The sequence below is a fragment of the Procambarus clarkii genome, chromosome 87 (assembly GCF_040958095.1).
Source record: "Procambarus clarkii isolate CNS0578487 chromosome 87, FALCON_Pclarkii_2.0, whole genome shotgun sequence".
In the NCBI taxonomy this organism is placed as follows: domain Eukaryota; kingdom Metazoa; phylum Arthropoda; class Malacostraca; order Decapoda; family Cambaridae; genus Procambarus; species Procambarus clarkii.
The window spans coordinates 4,585,379-4,612,842 of NC_091236.1; the positions used below are offsets into that span (position 1 = coordinate 4,585,379).

Below are 27,464 nucleotides of genomic sequence, written 5' to 3' on the forward strand. Positions count from 1 at the left end.
TTCTCTCATATATATATTAGAAGGGGTACTCGGCAGTGCCCGGGATAGTCTGTCTGTCTCCCTACCCTATTCACCCCTCTTTTTTTATGCCCTCTCCTCGTATCCTCACTTCTTCCCCCTCCTGCTCCCACTTTCCCCCTCTCCCTTGTCTGGCCTCAGACTATAGGAGAGAAGGTTTGACTTCCGGGTTTCGGGGCCAGACGCTTGGGGCAAGCCTTACGCAACTTTGCAGGGGAAATGATCTTGGGTGTGGAACATACATAGGCTGACAGTGCTGGGCTAAGTTAAAAACTTAAAGGAATATCGACCTGTAACACAACCCTTACGTGCGATTTTCTTGAAGTTTGAAATGAAATCACGGATGTGTTTTCTGTAAAGTAGGCACTTACTTTCACTATTTATCCACGCACTTTCATGATTTACTTGAAAACAATAAATTGAAATCACTCGGTTTACAGTGATTAAGATAGTGAGTACTATCTCAAAAAATCTATTTTTGTAAACGCACATTAATGAGTACTATCTCATTAATGTGCGTTTACAACGGTGAAATGCAAATCTGACCAGCTTTAACATGTATACATATACATACATACACACAATATATATATATATATATATATATATATATATATATATATATATATATATATATATATATATATATATATATATATATATATATATATGTGTGTATGTGTGTGTGTGTGTACAGGATATGTGGAAGCTGGTCAGATTTGCATTTCACCTTTGTAAACGCACATTAATGACACTCTAAAAAGACACATCGAACACTGTTTATGTAGGACAGACGTAAATCTGTATATTTATGTTTTTATGTATGTAGGGTTAAATTAGTATTTTAAATGTACTACAATCACCTTCTGTGATTGTTCATTCAGTAAATCGCTGAACTATATGTTTAACAGATCTCTAACCCCGTCCATGGAGGACAGAAGATGTATTAGCATGGTAAATATGTGGCCACGTCTGTGGTAGGGGAAATATCAAAACTTTGCCGGTAGTGAGTGAGAGACGAGTACGGGGTCACCAAGGCTAGTGAGGAGGGTGACTGACGGCACAAGGCCACACCACAGGCAGGGTTACTCTTGGCCGCCCATGTTAGTCTTGGTGACGCTACCGGCTGACCAACAGCCTCGTCTCCAACACTCCCAACCAGGTTGGTGCCCCACACCTTGACCGTCGACACATGTTAACATGTGCACGCACACTCACATATATACACAGCTGTCCACATTAGCAGTGGAGCGGCGCCTGTAGAAGCCTAGCCCGGGGTATATAGCCTCACGGTTTGAAGTAACTATTCATTGAACAAAAACAAAATCGTTCATGTATTTAAGATAATAAGAAAATTATAATGTGAACAACGGAGTGTCTGTGTAAGGCTTCTCGGTATCACAAACAAATACCATTTGCCAAAGAGTAACCAAGATGAAACGTCTCAAGGTTCAAGTTCCGTTCACACACATCATCATTACTTCAGTCATACCCGGCTTGGTGCCTTCTTTTGGTAATTACTTACTTGCAACATTCAGCTAGGAAACCTTCTAGGTGAAGTTGCCAGCGTCACTCCTCAAGTTACTGCTGGTTCTTGAGGTTCCTGCAGTTTGATTCATGATTCTGCCTCCCACTTACTCAAGGTCTCGGGGAAGCCTATATGCTATCCAACTTAGTAGCTTTTCATTAGTCTCAGCTACAATCCAAATATTTTCCATATAGTCCTTGGGTCTTTATCTCTTGTTTAGTACTACATTTTAGGTCCTTCACAAATATCTTTCATCTACCTCTTACGCCTCTTGTGCCTTCGTGAAGATACATATAGCCGGTAATTAGGTAGATGATCTTTAGTCTACATTTAGGTTTGTGTGGGTAAGCGCTCCTAGATGGACGCTTCTGTGTGCTCACGAGTGCTCAATGTTATCCATGTTATATCTCATGTTCCTATAGTTCATATAATATTGATTTGTCAAGCGTCAGTCTATTGTATGCCGAACGGTGTATGCCATTTTTTTGCAATCCATGCGCACTTCGCTTCTGTTTTTACATTGTGTGTCTTTAATACGCCGTGCAACGTTGATATTGTGTCCGTTCACATTCCCAGACCTGTAGTCTCTGACAGTTTAAGGTCATGATTACTTCTAACAAGTCCTCTATATCTGCCACTCCATCTCTTGATGGCGCGAGAAACATCTCCCGTCCACGAGGCTAACCATAGCCCGTGCTTCTTGCTCCGCTCCTGTGTCAGGTAAGTTACGGGCTCACCATAGCCCATGCTACTTGGAACTTATTCCGAGTAGCTGAATCTATAACAACAAGCAACCCTTGATGGGTGCACCCCGTCCCTCGTGTACGGCGACCTCCTACCACTGAACGAGCCCAGTCGTTGATAAATGGCATTGCACTATCCGCACAATGCCTTTTACATCGGTAATTTACACCATTTGCTCCTGACATCCACTCGCCGGCCACCACCGAGCCTTGGGGAGAACACATACGACAGTAACCCCTCCCTTTTCCTAATCATATCTAGTGTTAACGTGAATCTGGTTATCAGTTCCTCGCTGCGATCCCTGCCAGCGTCATTCCCGCCAACCCTAAACCACATAATGGGGCTCCCATTGTCGGAGAAAATGTTCCCCCATTCTGTCCAGTTTTGAGAAGCTTTGAATAGACATTTTCCCCTCAGACTTAAACCTGCTCATTATTGCACATCGCAAAGCTCCAGTTCAGATTTTCTATGAACGGTTGTGGGGAAATGTTTGTTATTTATTTTAATTCTAAATATACAAATATGTAAATTAATTATCAATTTGATAACTTCAAAACAGAATTTCTGGATTCATGAATCACTAGCAGTGGAGGTCAAATTACTTGTTACGTTCATCGAACACCAATACATTATTAATTGTGTAGGTACTCCTCGGAGGCCTAATTAATGTGGCGAGACCTGGGTGGCCACAGTGGGGAAACTGCACCAAACTTTATACACGTATTTGTCAACACATAGTTACGCCTCTCTTACCGTGCTGGGGCCAGATTCACGAAGCAGTTACGCAAGTACTTACGAACGTGTACATATCTTTCCTCAATCTTTGACGGCTTTGGTTATATTTATTAAACAGTTTACAAGTATGAAAACTTCCCAATCAACTGTTGTTATTGTTATAAACAGCCTCCTGGTGCTCCGGAGGTCATTGACTGTTTAATAATTATAAATAAAGCTGCCAAAGATTGAGAAAAGATGTACAGGTTCGTAAGTTCTTGCGTAACTGCTTCGTGAATCTGGACCCTGGTCTGCCTCCTGAACAACGCTGCAGCCTCTCCCATTAGAGATCACGGCCAGGAACTGAGCATTTTGTTAAGTAATTTTCTTACAAAAAAAGGGAGATGAAAGGGGGGGGGGGAGGAGGAAAAGTATTGAGTGGAGAAAGAGCTGGAAGTGAAGGAGGGAGGGGGGGGGGAAGGGACGGGTAGAAGAGATGGGGAGAGTGAAATGTTTTTATAGTGTTAAGATCAATGATATTGTAGCAGAAAAGAGTGGACACGGAATGGGGGGAAGATGAGACGTAGATGGAAAATGGAAAGGGGGCAGAAGAGGAAGGGGGGGGGGGGTAATCTTGAGACAAATACAAGTGTTCCATATATACCGTGTGTATGTCTGTCACTGGGTGTATTTTAGTTACATAAGAAATACACACACACACAGTTAATCAAAATTAGGAGTATATGGGTGAGGACTAAATAAAGAGGTGACTGGACTACTGTGTGAGTTAAGACATAGACATGTGTGGTCAACAGGTGTGAGGCTCGCCATGGCAGACGTGTATGGCATGAAGGAGACGCTGCCACTCCCGGCAACCTCCACCTGGTCCTCCTGGAGCAACAGTATCTGCTCCTCCTCCGTGGTGTGGGCGTGCAGCGGGCCCCTGGTGACGGTGCTCCTGGTGACGGCGTCATGCCTCCTGCTGGTGCGCCACCTGCAGGGACAACATGGGTACTGGGCGGCCAGGGGCATGCCCTGCCCCCCTGCCACACTCCTCGTCGGCCACACCCTGCGACGCCTCGGCCTCTCTCAACCCTTCACCCAGGTCTCAACACCACCTACCACCTACCTATCTGTCTCTCTCTCTCTCTCTCTCTGTCTGTCTGTCTGTCTGTCTCTCTCTCTCTCTCTCTCTCTCTCTCTCTCTCTCTCTCTCTCTCTCTCTCTCTCTCTCTCTCTCTCTCTCTCTCTCTCTCTCTCTCTCTCTCTCTCTCTCTCTCTCTCTCTCTCTCTCTCTCTCTCTCTCTCTCTCTCTCTCTCTCTCTCTCTCTCTCTCTCTCTCTCTCTCTCTCTCTCTCTCTCTCTCTCTCTCTCTCTCTCTCAGGTTCCAGGCACTACAGAGGAGTGACTCTTGGAAGTGTCCTGACTGTTCTTCTCTTCTCAAAATGTTTTCTTTCCTACGGAAGATAATTTTTGCCTTGAGTGTACCATTCTGGTGAGGGGAGATGTTTTCCAACATGGCCGCCAAGATGGCCGCCAAGCCCCATTCTAGTAGTATTGGGAAATAGTTCAAGATGAAAATTGTCAAGACCTAAAATTGTTCAGAACAGTTTTGTACGCTATAATAATAATTGTGAACTCTGTAATAATTACTTTTTATATGTTTCAGATTATATGCTACTTTTATGTGAGATTCTATTTAAAATTTATTTGAATTTACCCGAGGGCCACTAGCACTAGTGGCCTCGACGAGGACAGGAAGCCGGCGGCTTGTCGAAGGTAACCCTGCGTACACACTGCCAAATTCAGACGTAATTTGTAAGAGGACAGGTTGCTGCTATCGAGTCTCTTCTACTCTCAGCTGGTCCCTTCCTCGACGATACTTTTCATGGAGTGTAAATGGCCTTTTCATACGACCTTTTCATGGAGTGTAAAACAAAAGTAGTTGTGAATAATTGTGGTCCTCTGGTGTGAAGCTAGAAGCAGCCTTCCCATAGATACGGTCCATTTGTCGATACTTGTCACATTAGGCTTGGCGGCCATCTTGGCGGCCATCTTGGCGGCCACATTGGAAAATATCTCCCCAGACCACACCTGCTAGAAATGATTACCTTCTGTGTCCTCGGCACTACTACCACTTACTCTTTATTGTCTCTCCTTCATGTCTCCATCACTGCCGCGCGCGTGCGTGCGTGCATGTGTGATTGATTGATTGATAAAGATTAAGCCACCCAAAAGGTGGCACGGGGATGAATAGCCCGTAAGTGGTGGCCCTTTTGAGCCATTACCAGTATCAAGAGCTGATACTGGAGATCTGTGGAGGTGCGACTGCACCCTGCGTGACGGGAGATGTCTCCCGTGTGCGTGTGTGTGTGTGTCCCCGTTCCATTTATACCACTAAGGCGCAGCTGGGAACATCCCGGACGTAGGTTCGAACCCTCATCATGGCCTTTGTGGATTTGTTCATTTGATACATCACGCTATTGTGATTTCTGTTGTCTGTCCCCCGTTCCGTGCTTTCACTCTAGCTCTAACTCTTTCTTCTCTTCTAAACATTGTTTTGACTAATATTAGTTTCCAATTTGAATAAAAATTTATATGAAAGAGTAGCGAGTATGGCATTATAGCTAATGTTTACCTGCAGTCCCTCGTTGACTGTGGCATGAGTCAGGGGTACGGACTGTGGCATGAGTCAGGGGTACGGACTGTGGCATGAGTCAGGGGTACGGACTGTGGCATGAGTCATGGGTACGGACTGTGGCATGAGTCAGGGGTACGGACTGTGGCATGAGTTAGGGGTACGGACTGTGGCATGAGTCATGGGTACGGACTGTGGCATGAGTCATGGGTATGGACTGCTGGCATGAGTCATGGGTACGGACTGTGGCATGAGTCATGGGTATGGACTGTGGCATGAGTCATGGGTACGGACTGTGGCATGAGTCATGGGTACGGACTGTGGCATGAGCTGACTCTACCTTCCTTCTTCATAGCTTCCCCTCCAGGTCTGCATGTGTCTGTGTGTCTCGTCTTCAGTGTTTACCTTTTGGTCCCAGAGTGTAACCCATGATAAAGTTTGCTTGTATACTGCATTGACCCCTGCACACTCACTCCCACATTGTCAGTCTCCTAGAACACATTAGTACACTCGGGGATGTGTACCTAGAGTACACCCCACAACGGGTACACTTCCCTGGGAGTTTAGGCGACGAAACTGGAACAAACATTAATCAAAGAGAGATAAGTCAACGGGCGGTCAACAAGTGGAATGCACTGGATGAAGAGGTTGTGGAAGCCACCTCCATCCACAAGTTTTGTACATATTCGACAAAATATTCGAACAGCACGATAGTTAAGGTAAAAGGCAGCAGATACAACAAGGGCAGCAGGCGGGACACGAAGAGCTGATAGGTTGAAGCAGTGTTCGATAAAGAACGTCAGATAAACGTAGTGTTAGGTACGTTTAGGTCCACTACACTCCTGGCGACGTCACAGCACCCTTCACCCCCCCCCCCCCTCGACATTGAGAGGGAATACAATCTATCTCTGAAGACGGTAATTACCTGCCCTAGAGTAGAGACTCACTGACCCAGCAGGTGGTGAGGTGCCGCTCTGAGAGATAGCAGGAGATAACGCCAGCCAGGGAGATAAGAGAGATGTAGACGGGTTGCGTTACCAAGTGTATGGCTGGTGGTCAGACACCACCACTTCACCAACGCACCAAACACTGATAATGAGTGCAAGGGTAAAAGTCACTTTTCATGTATTTATATATACGATTACCGCTCCCCGAAGTGGTCACGAGAATGTACCCGGGTCGCTGTACGTAGATGATAAAATAAAGATAATAAAATAGTAATATTATGTTAGAATTTACTTTCTATTATTGTTCATTTAGAACTTCATGTTAATGGGCAAGATTTTCTAGCATGGTTGGGTCAGGTCACTCTCAGGAACACCCCAAATGGAACACAATTGGTAGAAAGCGTCACAAACAAAAGATACTCAATTTACAAGAGAAAAGCCCAATAGGCAAGAAAGTCTGACGCCCACACACCGAGCTTCAACCTCCACGTACAGACCTAAATAACACATACTACACATTATTCAGCTGTGTCTTTCTGCACCAATTCGTATGGAATATAAACCTTCCATGATGCCTCCCCTCCCCCGCCCTGCCAGTTCTTCGAGGAGGTGTACGAGCAATATGATGGACGGGACGTGTGTGGCTTCTATGACTTCCTCAAGCCCGGCCTGGTGGTGGGCAACCCGGACACCATCAAGAGCATCCTCGTCAGGGACTTCAATCACTTCGCTGACCGCAGAACATTCGACCTGGCGAAGGTAGGTCGCCTCTTCCTTCCCTCTTGTTCCTCTGGTGTTGCCACTTGGTAAACTAACGACCTGGCGAAGGTAGGTCGCCTCTTCCTTCCCTCTTGTTCCTCTGGTGTTGCCACTTGGTAAACTAATGTAAACTGTTGTTGTACACATGACTACGTTCTTCACAATTATTCTCGCGACGAGTTAGATCGTATCAAATACCGTCACGACCCCCTAGTGACGCTGTTATATAATACCGTCACATCCTAGTCTGTCACTGTTGACATATATCGTCACGACCCAAGTCTGACACTATCAGCCATGTAATATACCGTCACGACCCTAGTCAATCACTGTCTGACATGTAACATACTATCACGACTGTAGTCTGTCACTGTCGACATATATCGTCACGACCCAAGTCTGACATTGGCAGTGTTACGGCCCACTGGAGACAGTAACCGGATTGCTTCTGCTTATGGGGCCATAGAGCCTCTTCTTCTATGATCCAGCCCTAGTCAGTGGTAAGTTATCAAGAATTGGCGGTGGCAAGTAATTGTGCAAGGAATAAAGGTGGGTAAACAAGACCTAAATAACACCTTCACCAGTATTATTATTGTCTATTACTACACATATGTATAGTGTCTCTTTCTCCCAGAAGACTTAATACATCTGCAGTGTTCTTCAAATCCTGGCGAGTTCACTATCTTCAAGTATACGTCGTCCACGTTCAGTGGGCATCACCGGCGAGTTCACCTTCCTCAACGTGGGCCAGACCACATACCATATCGTCACGATGTCCCAATACCCCACATCTGCTCTCCAGAAAAACGCTGGCAGAGGTCTTCAGCAACACGCTGATATGGGTCACAAGTAATTCGTGCAGGGGTCTCCACTAACACCCCGGCAGAAGTTTGACTACATACTAGCAGAACTTCTCAGGTTGATGGCCAATACTGTCGTGTTGTAACTCCTCGTGGCCAAATACCGGGTGCGTCGGTCCAGACAATACCACTACACAAGCAACAGCCAACATACTGTCTTCTACCGACGGCCGCCACTTGTCCTCCCAGGAACAAGTCAGGAATTCTGGGGCTAGATTCACGAAGCAGTTACGCAAGCACTTATGAACCTGTACATCTTTTCGCAATCTTTGGCTGCTTTGTTTACAATTATTAAACAGTTAATGAGCTCCGAAGCACACAGGTGACTGTTTATAACAATAACAACAGTTGATTGGCAAGTTTTCATGCTTGTAAACTGTTTAATAAATGTAACCAAAGCCGTCAAAGATTGAGGAAAGATGTACACGTTCGTATGTAGTTGCGTAACTGCTTCGTGAATCTGGCCCCTGGGCTGCCCAAGATGGCATTGCTATAGTTACTTTACTCACTAGAGGTCTTCATCATCGACCTCACCTCCTAACTGAGGTACGAACAGGAGACTTTCACAGATGGCGCTGAACTTGCCACACCTCCGGCAAGAGATGGCGTTGTCCTCGTCACAAATAATGCCTTGGAGTTTAAGTGTAGGTCCATAGATGGCGTCGATATCGCCACACCTCACTCCATGGAAAGCGTTGATATCGTCACACTAGTCGACATGCAACATACTATCACGGCCCTAACCTGACAGTGTGTAACATGTAATATACGGTGACGGCCCTAGTCTGTTATACTAACCCTACCGAGGCTGTTATACCTAAGACCACCTTCACAACCATGGGGGGTCAAGTTTCACAAACTTTATTAAATGTAAACACAGTCGGCATGGAGGAAAGATGTACAGGTTTTTTAAGTTATTGTGTAAATGCTTGAGGAGTCGCGGGCCAGCTGGTTCACACCATGATAGTGCTACACGCGTATTGTCTCTTAACTGTCAGGCGCCAGATTCACGAAGCAGTTACGCAAGTACTTACGAACGTGTACATCTTTTCTCAATCTTTGGCGGCTTTGTTTACAATTATTAAACAGTTTACATGCATAAAAACTTGCCAATCAACTATTGTTATTGTTATAAATAGCCTCCAGGTGCTTCGGAGCTCATTAACTGTCTAATAATTGTAAACAAAGCCGCCAAAGATTGAGAAAAGATGTACACGTTCGTAAGTACTTGCGTAACTGCTTCGTGAATCTGGCCCAGGTCAACACTGTGACCTGGGCCTTGGTGTATAACTGTCAGGTCAACACTGTGTTTGGTGTGTGTGTGTAACTTGGTCAGAGTGGAAAATAGAACTTCACACTCGTAACTGGTCATAAAAAGCAAGGAAAAACACTCATCTTAAGATTAGATATTCATATGAAATACAGATAAAATATGCTGACGAAGTTGATGATTTTTGTCTTGTTGTTTATGTACTGTTACACGGGAGATGTAGCGGCTTATGTTTCACTTGTTGACCAGACCACACACCAGAAGGTGAAGGGACGACGACGCTTCGGTCCGTCCTGGACCATTCTCAAGTCGATCATTCACAATCGACTTGAGAATAGGTCCAGGACGGACCGAAACGTCATCGTCCCTTCACCTTCTAGTGTGTGATCTGGTCAACATACTTTAGCCACGTTATTGTGACTCTTCGCCTGCTTATGTTTCACTTGTTCTCACGTTGGTGTCAACCCCGCCATACATTCACGCCGCTCAAAAACAAATGGACATTTTACTCAGTTTTGTAATTCTCATTTCAAACTTCTCTTCAAGAAAATAATGATGAAAACTTGGCACACAGAGACGAGACGGGGTTAACTGTTTTGTATTGAACATTGCTGAAAATGATTTACTGAAATTCACACATTAATTTTTTTATGTATTTGTGAATAGGTGAATCCGGTTGCGAACGACATGCTGACGAACGCTCGGGGCAGCCACTGGAGGATGGTCCGTAGTGTGGTGTCCCCAGCCTTCACCGCCACCAAGACCCGCCGCCTCTACCCCCTCCTACAGTGTCGGGCACAAGACTTCCTGCGTGTGGCCACACTTACAGCCACCCATGGACCCGTAGAGGTGAGTCCTTGCAACCCTCAGTGGACCCGTTGAGGTGAGTCCTTGCAACCCCCCTTTGGACTCGTAGAAGTGAGTCCTTACAACCACCCATGGATCCTTAGACTGTTTAGAGGCGACTCCTTACAACCACCCAGAGACCTGTAGAGACAAGTCCTCTCCTCTCAAAGTCTACATTATGGAGCGTATTGGAAAACGGGCGACGACTACACCGCTAACACAACTCTTTTTGATCAGTTAATCTACATAAGGTCAGGTTACAGTAGGTAAGGTCAGGTTGGCCTTGGTTTTGTGCTGCATTTTCAGCGGTAGGCAAAATTTGGTGGATCGAGCTTTAGCTCTTGGAACTCACTTTTCCCGCTGCTGGTTGACTAATGCAATGATTCCTAACCTAAATTTACCCCAAGTATATCTACTGTTAAAACTGTAGATGGCGTTGAGGTGTAGGAGGGACATAAATATATGTATGCTGGCTGGCACTGTACAAGCACTACAATCATCTTCTCTTGTTGATCGATCCATAAATCACTGAACTATATGATGTCTAACAGATCTCTAAACCCGATTTACTTGATTTACCTGAAGGCCACTAACTCTAGTGTCCTCTCTCTCTCTCTCTCTCTCTCTCTCTCTCTCTCTCTCTCTCTCTCTCTCTCTCTCTCTCTCTCTCTCTCTCTCTCTCTCTCTCTCTCTCTCTCTCTCTCTCTCTCTCCCCCTTCATCATCATCATCATCATCATCTTCGTCTTCCTAGCTAGTATGAGTAAGGGTTCAGGAGGTTGACCTCACTGGCCATTAGTTAAGAGTCATGTCAAACAACGGTAATTGAAATTCCTATAGAATGCCAAGTGGAATGTTTGTGTGAAGTTGTTAACGAGATAGATAAGATGCACTCGGGGAGCTGACAGTACAAGTCGCTAAACAACACGCCATTAACTTGTAGTTGGGAAGACGCTAAAAACTACCAGTTGACACTAGCTGGAGAAGTTTCGGGGATATAAACCCCGGGGTATGAGGATAGAAGGACAGCCCCGCTCCTGTGCCAGGTAAGTCCACTACGGGCTCACCATAGCCCGTGCTACTTGCAACTTTTGTTCTGAGTAGCTGAATCTAAAACAACAGAGGATAGAAGTCACAGTAACTGGGAGTAGTGACTGGAGCAGGTCTGTGTGTCAGCAGAAACTGTGACGGACACCGCCTTGACCACTATCTACGTGAATGTGAACACCTGAGAGACTTTAGAAATGTGTGTAGAATAATAAACCCCACATTGTTTGAGTTAAGAAAACACTATTTATCAAATATAGATACTGTTCTTAAAAGATTCCCCCATTTTGCACCCGCAAGATAACGTAAGATAATTTTGCACCCGCAGCTGTTGGGAGGTCGGGGTCGTGAGGTACCCTGTGTTATAATGAGATCACACGCTATAGTGTAAACATCGCAGTAGACTGCATTCTATAGTGTAAATATCCGGTAGACCACATTCTATAGTGTAAATATCCCGGTAGACCACATTCTATAGTGTAAATATCCCAGTAGACCACATTTTATAGTGTAAACATCCCAGTAGACCACATTTTATAGTGTTAACATCCCGGTAGACCAACTCCAGCTCGGTAGACCACACAGTACAAAAGCTCGGGCTGACGTCTCCTTGCCATGTTGCCCTCCGGGGCTCAGGTACGTCAACTGTGTGGCCGGTATACGATGGACACCATCGCCTCCTGCGCCTTCGGCATAGAGTGTGATGCTCTCACCAGAGAGGCAGCCGCCTTCCCCATCATGGCTGCCAAGATCTTCCAGCTCTCTCCCACCAGGGCGCTCAAGGTCAGTCACTGCTACCTCATCCTAGGGCGCACTCAGTAACACTAGGTCACACTAGGTCACTCCAGATAACTCAGTGTCACCCCTGGGGGTACACCAAGTAACACTAGGTTACCCCGAGGCCGCACCAGGCAACATCAAGTCACTAACAATCAATTAGACTGTTAGCTCGCTCAATGTCTTCATGTCAGATCACGTGACCTTGGCCTCCTCACCTAATAGGCCTACTCTCCATAGTCACTTTTGTGCCTCATCAATTGTATGTAAAAATAACTTCAGTTAGTATTAAAATAAGTAATAGAAACGAATAATAGTTCACACGTGAATAACAATAACATACGCATGAATAACACTGACAAGTATGAATAATAATAACATAAGAATGAATTAGAAGTATAAATAGCATTAAGCATCATGTATAACAATAATCAGCTGACCATTGTGAGGGACAGGAATAATGTTAGGCTTACCAACGTTCCCTAGCCAGGGGAGTCACCTTCCACAGGGTGCAACCCACAACAGCTCATACAATCCAGGGGATCCATTTACTGCTTGATGAGCATCGGCGACGGGTGTCAGGTCTCGCCATCCCCGGGTACCGAACCCGGGAGTAACCAATTGTGAGTCGATATACCCTGGCCACTGTGCAAGGTGGAAGTAACAACTTGAAGGGAGAGATAGTTACCTTAGTGGTGGTTGTGTTCCCCAGATGCTGACCCTGGCGATGGCTCCCCGAGTGGCCCAGGTGGCTCATAGTCTCGGCCTCCAGTTCGTCAGCCCCGAGTTCGAGTTCTTCATAAAGGTGGCGACCCACACCATCAACAGGCGCCAGGAGACGGGCCAGCGACGGGGCGACTTCCTCGACCTGCTCATGGAGTCTACCAGCAAAGGCAGACCAGGTATAGTGTAGGCTTCTTGCTGGCAACACCAAACCTGGTGTTCCAACCGTACAGTGGTAGGAGGAGGGCCAAGAGGTCTAGTTTGTTACCCGTAATGTCAGATCAACGACCCTACCAGCGGTCTCAGATTCAGGAATGAATGACTTTGAAGAAATCTTAATAAAAAATAACTTTTTTTGGAAAGAGGATAAGTGCAGATAGCTTCCTTAGCGGCAGTGTCGGCACGTTCATTTAAGGTAATACCAGCATGACTAGGAACCCAGCAAAACTCAGCGGTCTTAAATCTGCTGGAGATAAGAAACAGCCAATATTGGAGTTCGACCACCAAAGGATGCATATGGTTAAAGGTCTCCTGGGCCACGAGGGTGCCCAGTGTCAACCACGATGACAAAGGAACGTTGACGTCGGAAAGCGTTGATAAAGTGAATACAAAATTGCACAAAGTTCTGTCGTGAAGATGTCAGTCTCCGCGGGCAGGCAATGGAGTAGAAGTGCGAAGAAAAATGCGAACTCAGTTCATTCGCGACCACCACCGGATCTGCTGTAATAGAACCACGGAGATGGAGGACAGGCGAAATGTCTGGAACAAGTTTACCTACACTCTTACCTACTTTCCACTAGATCTGAGAGAGAGAGGTGTCAACAAAATGGTCGAGACATTACATGTCCAACTTTACCTGTATGGATGGTTCTATGGTCTACTTCTCTCGTCTTCCGAAAAAAATCACGTGTCTCATGGCACCGGTGTCTTTTCCAGGTCACACGCTTACAACATACAGCCAGAGTACAGTCCGAATTTCAAAAGGGAGCATATTTCCATATGTCACGGAGGTATAGCAAGGAATGGAGCAGAGGGCAGCGTCCAATAAGATGGGAAAATAAGAAAGAGGGCTCAAGGGTGAGGCAAATCAGATCTGTTAGGATCTGATCTGGTCGCACCGGCATAAATCATATCTGAGAAAAAGCTAAGGCAGCAGGCGTGGCGTCTCGCCTAGGGTAGAGATACACAGCGCCGTCGTCCCCCCATTAAAGACGGGGGGATAAAAAGACGCAGCTGTCACAGTGACAGAAGGAACCACTCCAGGTGACGAGGCAGTCACCCCTGGGGCTTGGGGCTCACTCCTGCCAAGGAAGTTGGAGGGGAACAGGGAAGATCACTTAGAGTGGCCAAAGAAGGCACTGGTGCAAAGACCTCTTTCTCCCTTCGACCCAGTCTGGGCACTCAGCCCCTGCACGGACCATCCTTCCAGCGGGTGCTCTCATGACCGGAACAGGGACTCTACGTTTATTTAATTTCACACACAGATCGCCCAGAGAGGCCGAGGCACCTCCACGGGTCCCAGGGAGCCGTACCTGAGCCCCCCCCCTCATCACAAGTCTTGAGGGGGGGGGGGGGGCGTACACATAGTTTCCAGATAGGGGGCAGGGACGGGGTGAGAGGCAGCCCTCACTGACCCCAGGGAGGCATGTGTGTGTGAGCCACTCTCCACTACAAGGTGAAACTCTTGAGTGGGAATCTGGAGAAGCTTGAGATGTTATCACTGATATCATTGAAGTACATTATGAAAAGTGTTGGTGCCATAATCTATTGTTAAGTCTAACTTTCTGTAATATAATATTTTATAAATATAATAATAATATTCTGTATACATTTGATATATGATATATATGTGATAGATGAGGGAGCCAGGAGTCTCCCTCACTGCCCTACCCCCCACCACCACCACCACCACCAGGGGGCGCCACAGTCACCTCAGGCAAGTATGGCGTGCCCAGGGCCCGGGGTCCCACTGCCCAGCCATCACCCACCCGCTTCAACTGCTTGTGTACTTTAGCAATGCCATATTATATATATATAATATATATATATGACATTGAATGTGTGTGAGTGTGTGTCCTTAGTATGAGGACAGACACCTGTGGGGGTCAGCCGACCTTGCATGACGCCACACGGTTGAGGAGTACGAGGTGTCTTGCAGGGTTGTCCAATGACACTATGGCGGCACAGTCCATCCTGTTCTTGCTAGCCGGGTACGACAACACCGCCAACACCCTGGCCATGGCCCTGCACCTGCTGGCCCACCACCCGCGCGTCCAGGCCACCCTCAGGAGGGAGATAGCTCTCGCTCTCCTCAGGTATGTTGACAACACTCTACTTTGTTTATACCTACCACATGACAGACACAACTAGGAGGGCAGATTCACCAAGTAGTTATGCAAGCACTTACGAACGTGTACATCTTTCCTCAATTTTTGACGGCTTTGGTTACATTTATTAAACAGTTTACAATCATGAAAACTTGCCAATCAACTGTTGTTATTGTTATAAACAGCCTCCTGGTGCTTCGGAGCTCATTAACTGTTTAATAATTGGAAACAAAGTCGCCGAAGATTGAGAAAAGATGTACAGGTTCGTAAGTGCTTGCGTAAGTGTTTTAGTGAATCTGACTCCAAACAGTGAGGTGAAACGTGAATTAATTAAGTGTGCAATTTGTCAGGGGCGCCGGGCAGGTGGAGCACGACGAGGTGATGGCGCTGCCGTACCTGGACGCCGTGGTGAGCGAGGTGCTCAGACTGTACCCCGCCGCGCCCATCATCGAGAGAGTCTGTACTAAGGACTACAAGTATGTCACTCTCACACACCACCCTCCCTCCAACTCATCTTTTCACATCCATATAATATTTTGTATTTTTGGTTTTACTAAATTGACCCAACCACTTGGGGTAGTCGGTAGATCTCCTGACTCCTTCCCAGTGATATATAGTCGCAATGGCGCTTTCCTGATAGTTTCCCCTCCCTTTTACTAAATTGATTCAGGGATCAGTTATTTGTTTTTGGTTTGGTTTATATTAGTTATTCTGGGAAGGTCATTAGTTGGTCAAGGGGACCTCGATAATCCTAACAGGTTTATCCGGAATGAGGTCGAATTATGTTCATATATTCGTAGGTTATTATGATTGTAACCTTGATGGAGGTGTGTTTCCCGCCTTGGTCCATGACAGGTTGTGTGGGAGCGAGGGAGGGCGGGAGGTGGATGTGAGGGCCGGCACCACCGTCCTGGTGCCAGTGTGGTGCCTCCACAGAGACGCCCGCTACTGGCCTCAACCACAACAGTTCCTCCCACACAGGTTCCTGGGTGATGCCCGGGCACGTATACAACCCTACACTTACCTACCTTTTGGCGCCGGCCCCCGCAGCTGTGTGGGTGAGTGTTGTCTGTGGGTGTATGTCTACGTGTATGTTTGGGGGGCTGTCACGACCCCCCCCCTCACCCTTACAGCATTCCTAAGGAGACCAAAGTCTAAGGAGACTCAAGTATCAAGTCGATTCACAATCGACTTGAGAATGGTCAAGGACGGACCGAAACGTCGTCGTCTCTTCACCTTCAAGTGTGTGGTTTGGTTAACATTAGAAGAATATTTCCATCGGAGTAATTAACAAATGGAATGCATTAGGCAGTGATGTGGTGGAGGCTGACTCCATACACAGTTTCAAATGTAAATATGATAGAGCCCAATAGGCTCAGGAACCTGTACACCAGATGATTGACGGTTGAGAGGCGGGACCAAAGAGCCGAAGCTCAACCCCCGCAAGCACAATTAGGTGAGTACACAAAGTAGAATTGTGCATCCACAGTGAAAATATTTATTCACATTTTATTCAACCAAATCCTAATTATTGTGTGATTTCGTGATAGGAATGAGGTTCGCGCTGCTGGGTGTGAAGGCGGGTCTGGTGTCACTGCTCTCCGGTCTCGAGGTGCGGCCGTGCCCGTCCTCGCCCTACCCAGTGCCCCTTGACCCTCGCGTCCTCACTCTCCAGCCCAAGGACGGGGTCTATGTTGACCTCCAGCCAGTGGAGCTCACACAAGCTGTGGAACGAGAAGCGATCAAGTACAAACCAATCTCCCCGGAAGATGAAGACGTGATGGAGGCCCTCAGCAACTGGTACAGCCAAGAAGACTCAAACTATCAGTCATGAAACTACATGTGTTCAGTTCAATACAGTGGGACTAAAACACTGTGCTTTATCTAAACTTTATGTCCACGGCTTCTCTTACTAACACACATTTAAAAACTATTATGTTGCAGTACTACTCAGACCTCCAACACTCCATAAGAGGCTGACTCTAGCACAGCTCCACAACATCAGAAAACATACCCATATATATATATATATATATATATATATATATATATATATATATATATATATATATATATATATATATATATATACATATATATATATATATGTGTGTGTGTACCACCTCTGGTGCAATTGTGGGGACCCATAACCTCGCAGAAGGGAACATTGAGCATTCAGAGAAAAAACTGCCGTTTAACTCTAAATACGTGTGAGTGTTCACTTCTCCTACCACCTCTTTTTTTTATTATTTATGTTGTACACTTTGTAATACGAGGTTACACAGTTAATATCTGAGTGTTTACAAAAAGAGAACATTAAGAAGAAACAAGGGAAAGTTTGTTTCCTAGAGGCTGTAGATTTCTTCGAACTCTTCCGACGCCGGGCAGGAACCAAGGATTAAGCGGGCATTGCCCCTCTGGATCGCGACACTGAGGTGCTGGAAGAGAAAACTTGCCGCTCTAGGGTCTCTTGTAGTGTCAATGAGCCTGGAACAAAGATCCTTAAGAATCCTCCTTGCACTCTCTCCCCATGGGCTTAGGGTCTCAGATTCTATTGGAACGAGGTTGTACTGGTGATCTGTTTCGCTGTACTTGGTTGACCTTTCTCTTTCTCTGTGTGTCGCTGCATCTCTTGCTTGGCTGACAGAGAGGTTGATGTATGTGGCTGCCATGGTGAATAGGCAAGTATAGTCCCACGTCAACTGTGTGCCATTTTTCCAAGGGTGCAGTGTGATTTCCTCTGGTCGGTCAGCAAAGCTAACAAAGTTACGGTTCAGTAGATTGCGAGGCTCTCTCTCCGCTGGACACTGGACAGAGGCACGGCTCCCCTTAATGATGTCATTGACTTTGTCGTGTCGTGCGTGTCAACCACATGATTTTCCACAGTGCAGGCCATGTAATCCATATTCGTCTGCATCTGCCTCGCCGCAAATACACCTAGGAACAATGTGGATAGGGGCAGTAAGGCAGAGAGCGAATGCTATACGAAGCTGCTGCGGATCACGACGTGTGCCTGTTGCAGACATAGGAACTGCCAAAAGGAAGTCCTCTACATGGGGAGCCTGCACAGCTGTGAGGCGTGCACGATCACTGGAGGTTATTGCTGCATCCAGCAAAACTGTGGCTTCTTTGTCTACAATTCGGCTGTTCCAGCTGGATTGTTTCTTGGCTTTCGGCATTGTTTATCTGAGTGCTGAGTCTGCCATGGTACCCCACTTTGTGTTGCATTCCGTGAAGTGGGGGTCCTGTATCCCTGCTGAGTCACACACGTTGTTAGGTAGAATTTCATGACCAGGTCATCTGATGCTGAGGAGGAAGACAGGAAGCCTGGGACAGCAATTTGGGTGGCAGTGTGGGCACCAAGGCCGCCGAGCCTGACAGGAAGAGTGGCTTGTTTCCACTGGCAGTCATTGAAAGTTGTTGCTGTTTAAGACTCAGGTACTGGGAACAAAAAGTTCCAGGTAACAGGAGCTATGGTGAGCCCGTAGTGGGTTTACCTGGCACAGGAGCGGGGCTGTAACTTTGTCGTCATTGATGATTGATTGATGAAGATTAAGCCACCCAAGAGGTGGCACGGGAATGAATAGCCCGTAAGTGGTGGCCCTTTCGAGCCATTACCAGTATCAAAAGATGATACTGGAGATCTGTGGAGGCGCAACTGCACCCTGCGTGACGGGAGATGTCTCCCGGACCAAGTGGTGACCAAATGGTCGTCGTCATTGAGAGAGTAGTGTGGATATATAGGCAGGAAATAGGTGAGGTGAGGTACAATGTCTTTGATGAGATAATGGGATATTAATAAGGTATTCGTGAGATAAATGTTTATCAATGATCCTACTCAAATCGCCTTTTAATTGATCAATCAAAAATGACAAAAATTTTTACTAAATTTTAGTGAAAAATCTTCCCTTTAAATAAAGGGAAGATAAAGATAAAGCAATGAATGAGTCACGGAGAGAGAGAGAGATGGAGTGCAAAAGTCAGTGAACTATAAAACTGCTGACACCATACTGGTTGGCCATGTTGAAGGAATGGTTAATGATTAAGAGGCACAGAGACGGTGTTCCAAGGGAACCTGAGGCTCCCAGGAGACGAGGCAAGCAGACGAAGATGATGGGCGGACACGCTGAAGGTGTGCACGAAGAACCCGGAGTGGTATGTGAGGAAGCTGGGAGTGAGGAGGGCCCTTTATCTCTCCTCAGTAAATGATAAACAAAGAAAACAAATACCATTCCTCTCTATTGACACCTGTATGTACAACACCTTAAGAACACGCTACAGATGTTATAGACACCGGCAACACCTGCTGTGCCACACCCACTGTGGAACCCCATGGGTGCTACTCTCTCATCTGTGCACTCGGGTAACCCTCCTCCAACCCTCAATAATTATTGTTTCCCACTCATCTTTAATATTAAAGTAGCAGCCACCGGCATTTGTCTTCTCTTAATAGTGATTGATCAACAGTGACAATGAGGAAAACGCCTAATTAAGCAGCCTTAACATTTATTTAAAAAATACAATGGTACTAAATGAGGACAATACCTGTAACCAACGCTTCAATATTAGACCTGAGTCTTACCTCCAGGACATGGGTTAAACATTGTAATTTACACACAGGTATATGAGCTCCCTCTATATAATGAGAATAGGCTTCCACCCAAGAGATATATGTACATGTCATCTATATCTGCTGTGTCAACTCTAATATGCAACTTCCACTTCCTAAACACAATTTATCATAAGCTGCCACGTAAATACAGGTCTATGTAAACATATCCAAAGATTACAGCCGAAAGAATATTCTAGTTAATCCTTATAACACTGCACACTTAATGTTCCGGAGCTCTGTAGAGCCACGCACTGTAATAATTTATCAGATCACATTAGCACTGTACCATATCCCCGATATTACAACCTGGATGATAACCGTATTAATTCTAGTTACAAAATTCTGGTTATTCTCAACCTCGGCCCTGTGGCGGTCTGTCCGCCAACTCTTGATACCTCGTTCAACAGTCGTGATGGTTTTGGTTGGAGCTCAGACAGATGTCCACTAACATGTCATTAAAGGAAAGATTAATATCTCGCCTGCAATTACAGCATCCGGAAGCAGTCACCAGCTATAGCTTACATGACGCAGCGCCACCTTTACCATGCTGCACAAAGTGAAGGTTGAATTCCTAGACAACCAGACATTCACGAAAAATCAATTACTGCGAACCATCAATGCCGCTTCCATCACTACACCCGTCGATATCCACCAAGAGGGGGAGCAAGTTGCTCTTCACTATTCCCAAAAGGCGGACCTCGACTTACTGTATGTACGACCTCCCCAGCGCACGCTACGAGCAGCGCTCCTCTACCTCAGCTACCCACGGAACTTCCTAGCTGAGACAACAGTTTTCATCAGGGGAACCACCACTTAGATCACCGAACACAAGGTCACTCTGAACACCATCGACTCTGTAAACCCTTCAGTTCTAACGACCGAATTGGCTATTCTGAAGAAAGAAGCCAGCGATCCCCGACCAAACCTGAAACTTACCTTCAACACAATCGAGGCAGCGGACCTTGCCACCTCACAAGGGCTCAAGTGCTTTGGCATCAAGATTTTACCAGACCAGGTGAAGAAGGAACGAGTCTACACTCCACGACAATGTTTCAAGTGTCGCCAAGTGCAGCATTAGCGCTCAGGATCATCACTACACGACCTGCAAGGCTGACGCCAAATTCTGCCTTCTGTGTAAGGGAGACCACACCGCGATTTCATATCGCTGCCCTCGCACACAGGACGCAATCGCTCAAATGATAGTCTCGGCAAAACAAATGGGCACAGTTTCATTCACACTGATGCCCCCTGTTCACCTAGCAGTAAATAGGTACCTGGGAGTTAGACAGCTGGTACGACCTGCTTCCTGGGGATGTGTGTATGTGTGTGTGAAAAAAAGCAGTTGATTGATTGATTGACAGTTGAGAGGCGGGCCGAAAGAGCCAGAGTTCAACCTCCGCAAGCACAACTAGGTGAATACCACTAAGGACTGTTTTATTGCTCGCCACTGTGGTTCCCAACACCGACGTCGCCATACCTCAGGTGTCGCCATACCTCAGGTGTCGCCATACCTCAAGTGTCGCCATACTTCAGGTGTCGCCATACTTCAGGTGTCGCTATACCTCAGGTCATACTAATCATTACTATGCACACCTCGTTCATCTTCACTACACACCTTAACGACCAATTCCGCGTCAAAAATTCACCATCTACTATGTTGTACATCGACAACATAGATGAACAGATGTAGATGAATGTACAACCATGTTGTAGATGTGCAACATAGTAATGTTAAATACAAAATCTATAGTTTAAAGCATTTAAAAATGCTTAACAACAGAAAGAAATTGTTTTATTGTGTAATGTTGAGCATCGTAGTGTGGTCGGTGCTGGAGGCCGGGTGTTGGGAGCTGCGCCAGGCGGAGCAGCGCCTGCAGGAGACATGGCTGACTGTCACCAGGAAACACCTCGGGTGGCCAACTACCCCCATCAGGAGAAGCCTCTGGTCCTGGGTGCCTGTCGTCGGCACTCTCCCTTACCTGTATGATATGTTGTGGAGGGTAGCGGGGCGCGGCGACCCCCCGGCTGGCACCTGGTGGTTGGTCCACACTATGGTGAAGGCTCTTCTCTCCCTCAGCCCTCTCCTCATCCTGGCCTGGGCCCTCCAGGTCAACCTCCACAAGCCCGCGGAGAGGCTGGAGCGCCTGATACTCAGCCTCCGCTCCGTAGTGCAGGCACTAGAGCGCGACTGGAAGCTCCTGCGGGCACTGGCGCGCGGTGACGGGGTTTACATCCAGTTCCTGCTGGGTGACGGGAAGCCCTCCACGGCCTCTGCTACCCCAGTGCGCGGTCGCACGCCCTGGAGGCTGCAGTACAGGTTTAGTAAAAAGCCCCATGATTCACGGGCCGTGATCAGTCTGGAGAGAGAGACTGTCGATGAGAAGAAAGAACAGAAGAGAAAACTAAAACAGAACAGAGAAAATCAGAAGAAAGAAGAGCAACAGGAGAAAGAAGAGAAACAGATGACAGAAGAGCGACAGAAGGGAGGAATATTACTTGACTTAAACTACCCTTTGTATGTACTAGTGCAATTATTGTTCTGGTCTTTTCTTACTCTAACTATTATAGCATTAATTTTGTGTCTAATATTTCTTCTGTGACGATGTGTCTCTGAGACCCAGGGTCACTGGCGGGTGAAGGGAGAGACCCGGGGTCTCTGGCGGGTGAAGGGAGAGACCCAGAGTCACTGGTGGGTGACGGGAGAGACCCAGGGTCACTGGCGGGTGACGGGAGAGACCCAGGGTCACTGGCGGGTGACGGGAGAGACCCAGGGTCACTGGCGGGTGAAGGGAGAGACCCAGAGACACTGGCGGGTGACGGGAGAGACCCAGGGTCACTGGCGGGTGAAGGGAGAGACCCAGGGTCACTGGCGGGTGAAGGGAGAGACCCAGAGTCACTGGCGGGTGACGGGAGAGACCCAGGGTCACTGGCGGGTGACGGGAGAGACCCAGGGTCACTGGCGGGTGACGGGAGAGACCCAGGGTCACTGGCGGGTGAAGGGAGAGACCCAGAGACACTGGCGGGTGACGGGTGAGACCCCAGGGTTACTAGCGGGTGACGGGAAAGACCCAGGGTCACGGGTGGGTGACGGGAGAGACCCGGGGTGGCGGATGTTACCTAAAGCCATAAACAACGCCTCTCTGAGGTCGATTTTTGTTTAGGGCTACATTTTTATTTTTGTTTATCTATTCTAACAGGATTCTGGGGCTCAAGTGGTTTTTTTTTAGCTTATATAATTAGTTATGAGTCGTGCAACAAAGAGGTTCCAACATAATTGACTCACAACCGAATAGTCCCGGGTTCGATTCACGTGCAGGGCAAGACAGTTGGGGACGTTTCCTTACGCCTGATACCGCTATTTCCCTAATAGTGAACAAGTATCCTGAAGTTAGACAACTGCTGTGGATCAGCAGTGCCCAGAGTGGCATGTGTTACGGAGTTCAACCCTATTTTAACCTATATCCCGCTTATAAGAGTCCCTGACTTGTATATACTTTGAAACATAGGAAAGAGATTTTGTACATTTAAGGAGAAGTCTGAACTGTCGGTTGACGCAAATATGATTCTTGTTTGTTGGGAGAATGGCTTTATGTTTTGTCTGCCAGGAAAAGATGGCGGAGGGGATCCTCAGTGGAAGAGTGCTTTGCCGCCCAAGGGGATGAGGGTGACAATGCATTGTGGGAGCCGCGCCAGCCGCCTACTGATTGGTCAGTAGTGTGTGTGTGTGTGGTGTTGTTGACCAATGGCGTGGCTCCCAGGGCGTGACGTTGCAAGACGGCGGGCGCCCTCGGCTCGAGGCAGGAAGAGCGCGCCAGAGCTTCCCCTGTGACGTTACCGAGAGGAGGTGCGCTAGAGAGCTCTCTATCCCTGAAGCTCTCTATCGAGAGCTTCATGCCATCAATTTTTTGCTGGCATGCGGCAAGCAGTAATCAAATGCAAAAAAATGCTGAATTGATAACTCTTTTAAATGTGTTGAAGAAATGTGTAAGTACTTCATTCAAAATGATGACACCAGATATCTTAGCTAAGTATCCAAAGTTTGTTTTCTGTGTGTAATACATTCACATGACGACTGTACAGCGCCTGCCAAGTTGGGTGGGTGTGGAACAGGTCTAGAAACTTTGAAAGTAACTCATTGCAGACGTATATTGCCCTTCATGGAGATTGTTGTGAACCACTTGTCAAACTTATGTTGGGCATCCAGTGATAGGCTTTCATTGTATTGTGCACGAGGCTTTGAGTGCAAACGCTTAAGAAACCTGAAGAGTTGACATTGTAACCAAAACAGTTAATGATATTTCTGGGCGTGTTTGGTAAAGAAAGACAATTTCACAATTTTCTGAGTGAGGTGAATTCTGTGTTCTGAGGACTCCTATGTTCAACAATTCCTGTTTCGAGAGGTTCTGTCCTTAAACGAGTTGCTGAGAATTTGGCTGAAATTCGACTATTTTTGACGGAAGGAAAATATTCTTGTCAAGCATTACATGTAGGAGGAGGAGGAAGGTCGTCCTTGTCATGGCCCGCATCATGTTAAATCATGTGAAATCTGGCCGGCCATAGCAAAGGAGTTTGACCTCCTTGACTTAACCAAGTATTTGTGATGACAGCCAAATATTTAAGCTAACCTTACCAAACATTAATGTCTTACCATATATAGCCTAACCAGATCTTATACTTCAGCGACAAATATAATAAATTTACAAATTTGGTCTATTGAAATGCAAAATCTTGAATATCTTTTTTTATAAAGAATTACAAAGTTGATGAGAATTTTGTAGACAAATTAGAATTTTAAAGACTGAAAATTTTTCATTCATGTAATTAACGCACTGATTGTGCTGTGTTTCTACTAGGAACCCCCAGCAACAATCACGAACTTCCTAGTTAAGACGTCATAATGAGAAGATTAATGAGAAAATTAAAAAATAATAAACACAGAACTAAAACATTACAGCTATAATAAAAGTCTGATACTGAATAAGTTAAGTCAGAAGCCACAAGGCTCTACTGTAATGAACAATAATGATATATTTAAAAATACAGCACAGAAAGAATGCTCAAAGTTCATCCTTGTTTCGGAGCATTTTGTGAGAGCAGCACGATGCCTAGTACAGTTAAAGCGTGCCTGTGAGGATGCACAGTGCAGTTGTATTGATCGTCTAGGCCGGCAGACAACCTGACTAGACATGACCAAGCAATTCGGAACATAAAAATGAAAGGTTATATAATTGTCCATTTATACAGATGTGGCATGATGAGTGAAGGAAGGGAATTATCTGTAGAAAGCGCTTGATATGACTAAATAGCACACGGATGGGATTGTGATTTAGGATAGGAGATAAGGATTTAGGATAGGAAGAAATAGTTCCCAATCACTTGGATGGTCAGGGATAAAACGTTGACCAGCTAGACGCGAAGCCGTCGCTCTACCGTCCAGGGTGAGTGGGTAGCAGGAATTTCCTGAACAGAGCCGTTTCCTGGGGAACGGACAGAGTTGTGCTACGCACTCCATCTATACACAGGCGTAAATCAGCATTAACATATTATAACACATCACTGAACACTTGTGCGTAAATCTTTGTCCCCTTACGCTGCATAACGTGCTCTGGGTCACACATGGCGTAATTACAGCGTGCATTTTCTCTTCACACTTTTTTGAGTTCGATAAAGGCATCAAAGATCTCTTTGTGAGGGGCGGCATCGTCCACACTACTGGTGTCGCCGATGTGGACTCTACCGTTAACGTTCTCGTTGTAATACGTCTGGACGACGCTCTCCCGCCCCTCCACGACATCCACTTCCTCTGGCGCCGGCGTGAACACTGAAGCTCTTTCTGAGGACCCCAATGTCGGTGTCACCTGTCGGGCCTTCCAAAATGGTCGCGTAGTGGCGACCGGCTTTTCTGAAGTATCTGGAGTAGCAGGAGTTGGTGTGGTGGAGGTGTTGGTGGGGCCGCTGCTGACGGGAGGTTGTTGCCTGGTCCCCGGGGAGGTCCTGGCTGTGGCTGGGCTCACGGTGTTGGACCGCGGCAGAGCTCTGGCTTGAGAGCTCACCAGTATGGGTCGACGCTGAGAGTTGAGCACCTTCACCAGAACTGGCCCCTCTTGAGGAGGCTGGTGCCCGCTCTCGACCGCGTCAGTAACAAAGCCCGGAGACTCCTGCTGGTGCCGGAGAAACCGTCTGTTCTCATTTATTTGGTTTTTCCCCGAAGTTTCGGAAGCCTGCACTTTCTCCTGTATGTTCTCGGGAGCTCTCAGACCTAGGATAATTATAGGCGTCGACTGCTTGTTTGCGGGCTTGTATGCGAAGCGTCGCCCGTCTCGGGTGATGTCACTCACCCGAGGCAGCACCACCGGCAGTGGAAGCAGCTTCCTCTCTACCACGGCGAAGGGCAGCTTATCTGAGTCCTCCTCGCTGCTCGCTAGCTTGGGCTGACGGAAGGATATTCGTGCATGCTTCTGCAGGAAGCGTCGTCGCGCATCCTTGGGGTCCTCCTCGTCGGTCACATCGGCGTCCGTGTCCTCGGGGATGCCCGTTGTGGGCTGGGTCATGGAATATGTGCCCAGGGAAGACAAGGTGTCCGGGGAGATGATGTGCACGTTGTGGCGGCTGCCTGTGGGGAGGATGAGGCCGGTCCGTGCCGAGTGGTGGTCGGGGGCGAGGTGGGCCAGGTAGTCGCAGCGCTGCCCTGTGAACAGAGACGGGCAGGAGCAGGTGTAGTTGCGGCCGCCGGCAACGTCTATGCAGGTACCGCCGTTGAGACACCAGCCCTGGTGACGCTCACAGAACCAGCCCGTTGACTCTCCTCCTGCAACACAGTATATTGCACATATAAACACCTCAGAGATACTGGCAACACAATCATCCTGCATCCTAACACGTGTACCAATCAGATAATCCTATTACTGTCTAAATAAACAAACTAAAAACAACTCTTCAAAGATAATGAAAATAACGAATACCTTCCAAACTGTTGTTTAATATGTGTGAGTATGTTAGTAACTTGCAAGTTCAAGTTCAAGTATGTTTATTGAGACAAGAGAAAAAATACATCTCAAAGGGATAGAGTAGCTTAGGCTATTTGTACCCCCAAAGTAACGTGCAGGTTACAGCAGAATCCAGACTATGTAATGAGATTCAAATGTTTCGGTTTCAAAATCTGTATACAAGATCAAGATGCTGCAAGGTCATCTCATCTATAAGACTAAGGCCACATTTTTTTAATTAAGAGATGGACCTTTGAAAAAAATCAGATGCTTGCTTGACTTAGTTGCTCAGCTGATTCCTTTAATGCCTGACTGAATCTTTGTAAGCACTAAGAAAATTCAAAATTAGGCACTGAGGATCATCTTGGACTTCCTTGTAAGAAATACGAGGAAAAGGAGGGAGTTATCAGGAGAAAGCGCCAAGCCATTAGGCTATATCGCACTCTGAAGGGATCAGGATAAGAATTAGTTTTAATCACATCTGGGTTTCTGCTATGAAACAAAAACTGAAGAATTAAGAGACAATAAGCTTAATACAACATATGAAGACTATATTTTTGAGACACCGATAAAAAAAATTCTTGTGTGTGTTTCAACAGCTGAAGCAGAAACTGTCTGATAAAAAAGTTTTGCAAAACATCTCTCCTTTCAGGAAATAATATGTTGCAG

At 46.6% G+C, this 27,464-nt stretch overlaps 2 protein-coding genes across 2 annotated transcripts in view; one reads left to right on the forward strand and one right to left on the reverse strand.

Moving 5' to 3' along the window:
• Positions 1 to 1,028: 1,028 nt before the first annotated feature.
• LOC123747093 (cytochrome P450 6j1) overlaps positions 1,029 to 27,464 on the forward strand; it is a 68,865-nt gene continuing 42,429 nt past the window's right edge. The window contains exons 1-10 of the mRNA XM_045729125.2: positions 1,029 to 1,180; positions 3,820 to 4,109; positions 7,187 to 7,348; positions 10,145 to 10,327; positions 12,007 to 12,153; positions 12,860 to 13,049; positions 15,029 to 15,185; positions 15,548 to 15,673; positions 16,053 to 16,255; positions 16,748 to 23,793. Of these exons, the coding sequence (XP_045585081.1) occupies positions 1,120 to 1,180; positions 3,820 to 4,109; positions 7,187 to 7,348; positions 10,145 to 10,327; positions 12,007 to 12,153; positions 12,860 to 13,049; positions 15,029 to 15,185; positions 15,548 to 15,673; positions 16,053 to 16,255; positions 16,748 to 17,031 (1,803 nt within the window). The 5' untranslated portion in view covers positions 1,029 to 1,119 and the 3' untranslated portion in view covers positions 17,032 to 23,793. The remainder of the gene's footprint in view (positions 1,181 to 3,819; positions 4,110 to 7,186; positions 7,349 to 10,144; positions 10,328 to 12,006; positions 12,154 to 12,859; positions 13,050 to 15,028; positions 15,186 to 15,547; positions 15,674 to 16,052; positions 16,256 to 16,747; positions 23,794 to 27,464) is intronic.
• The window catches only part of LOC123747094 (uncharacterized), a 57,435-nt gene continuing 54,506 nt past the window's right edge, over positions 24,536 to 27,464 (reverse strand). The window contains exon 13 of the mRNA XM_069317307.1: positions 24,536 to 26,617. Within this exon, the coding sequence (XP_069173408.1) occupies positions 25,455 to 26,617 (1,163 nt within the window). The 3' untranslated portion in view covers positions 24,536 to 25,454. The remainder of the gene's footprint in view (positions 26,618 to 27,464) is intronic.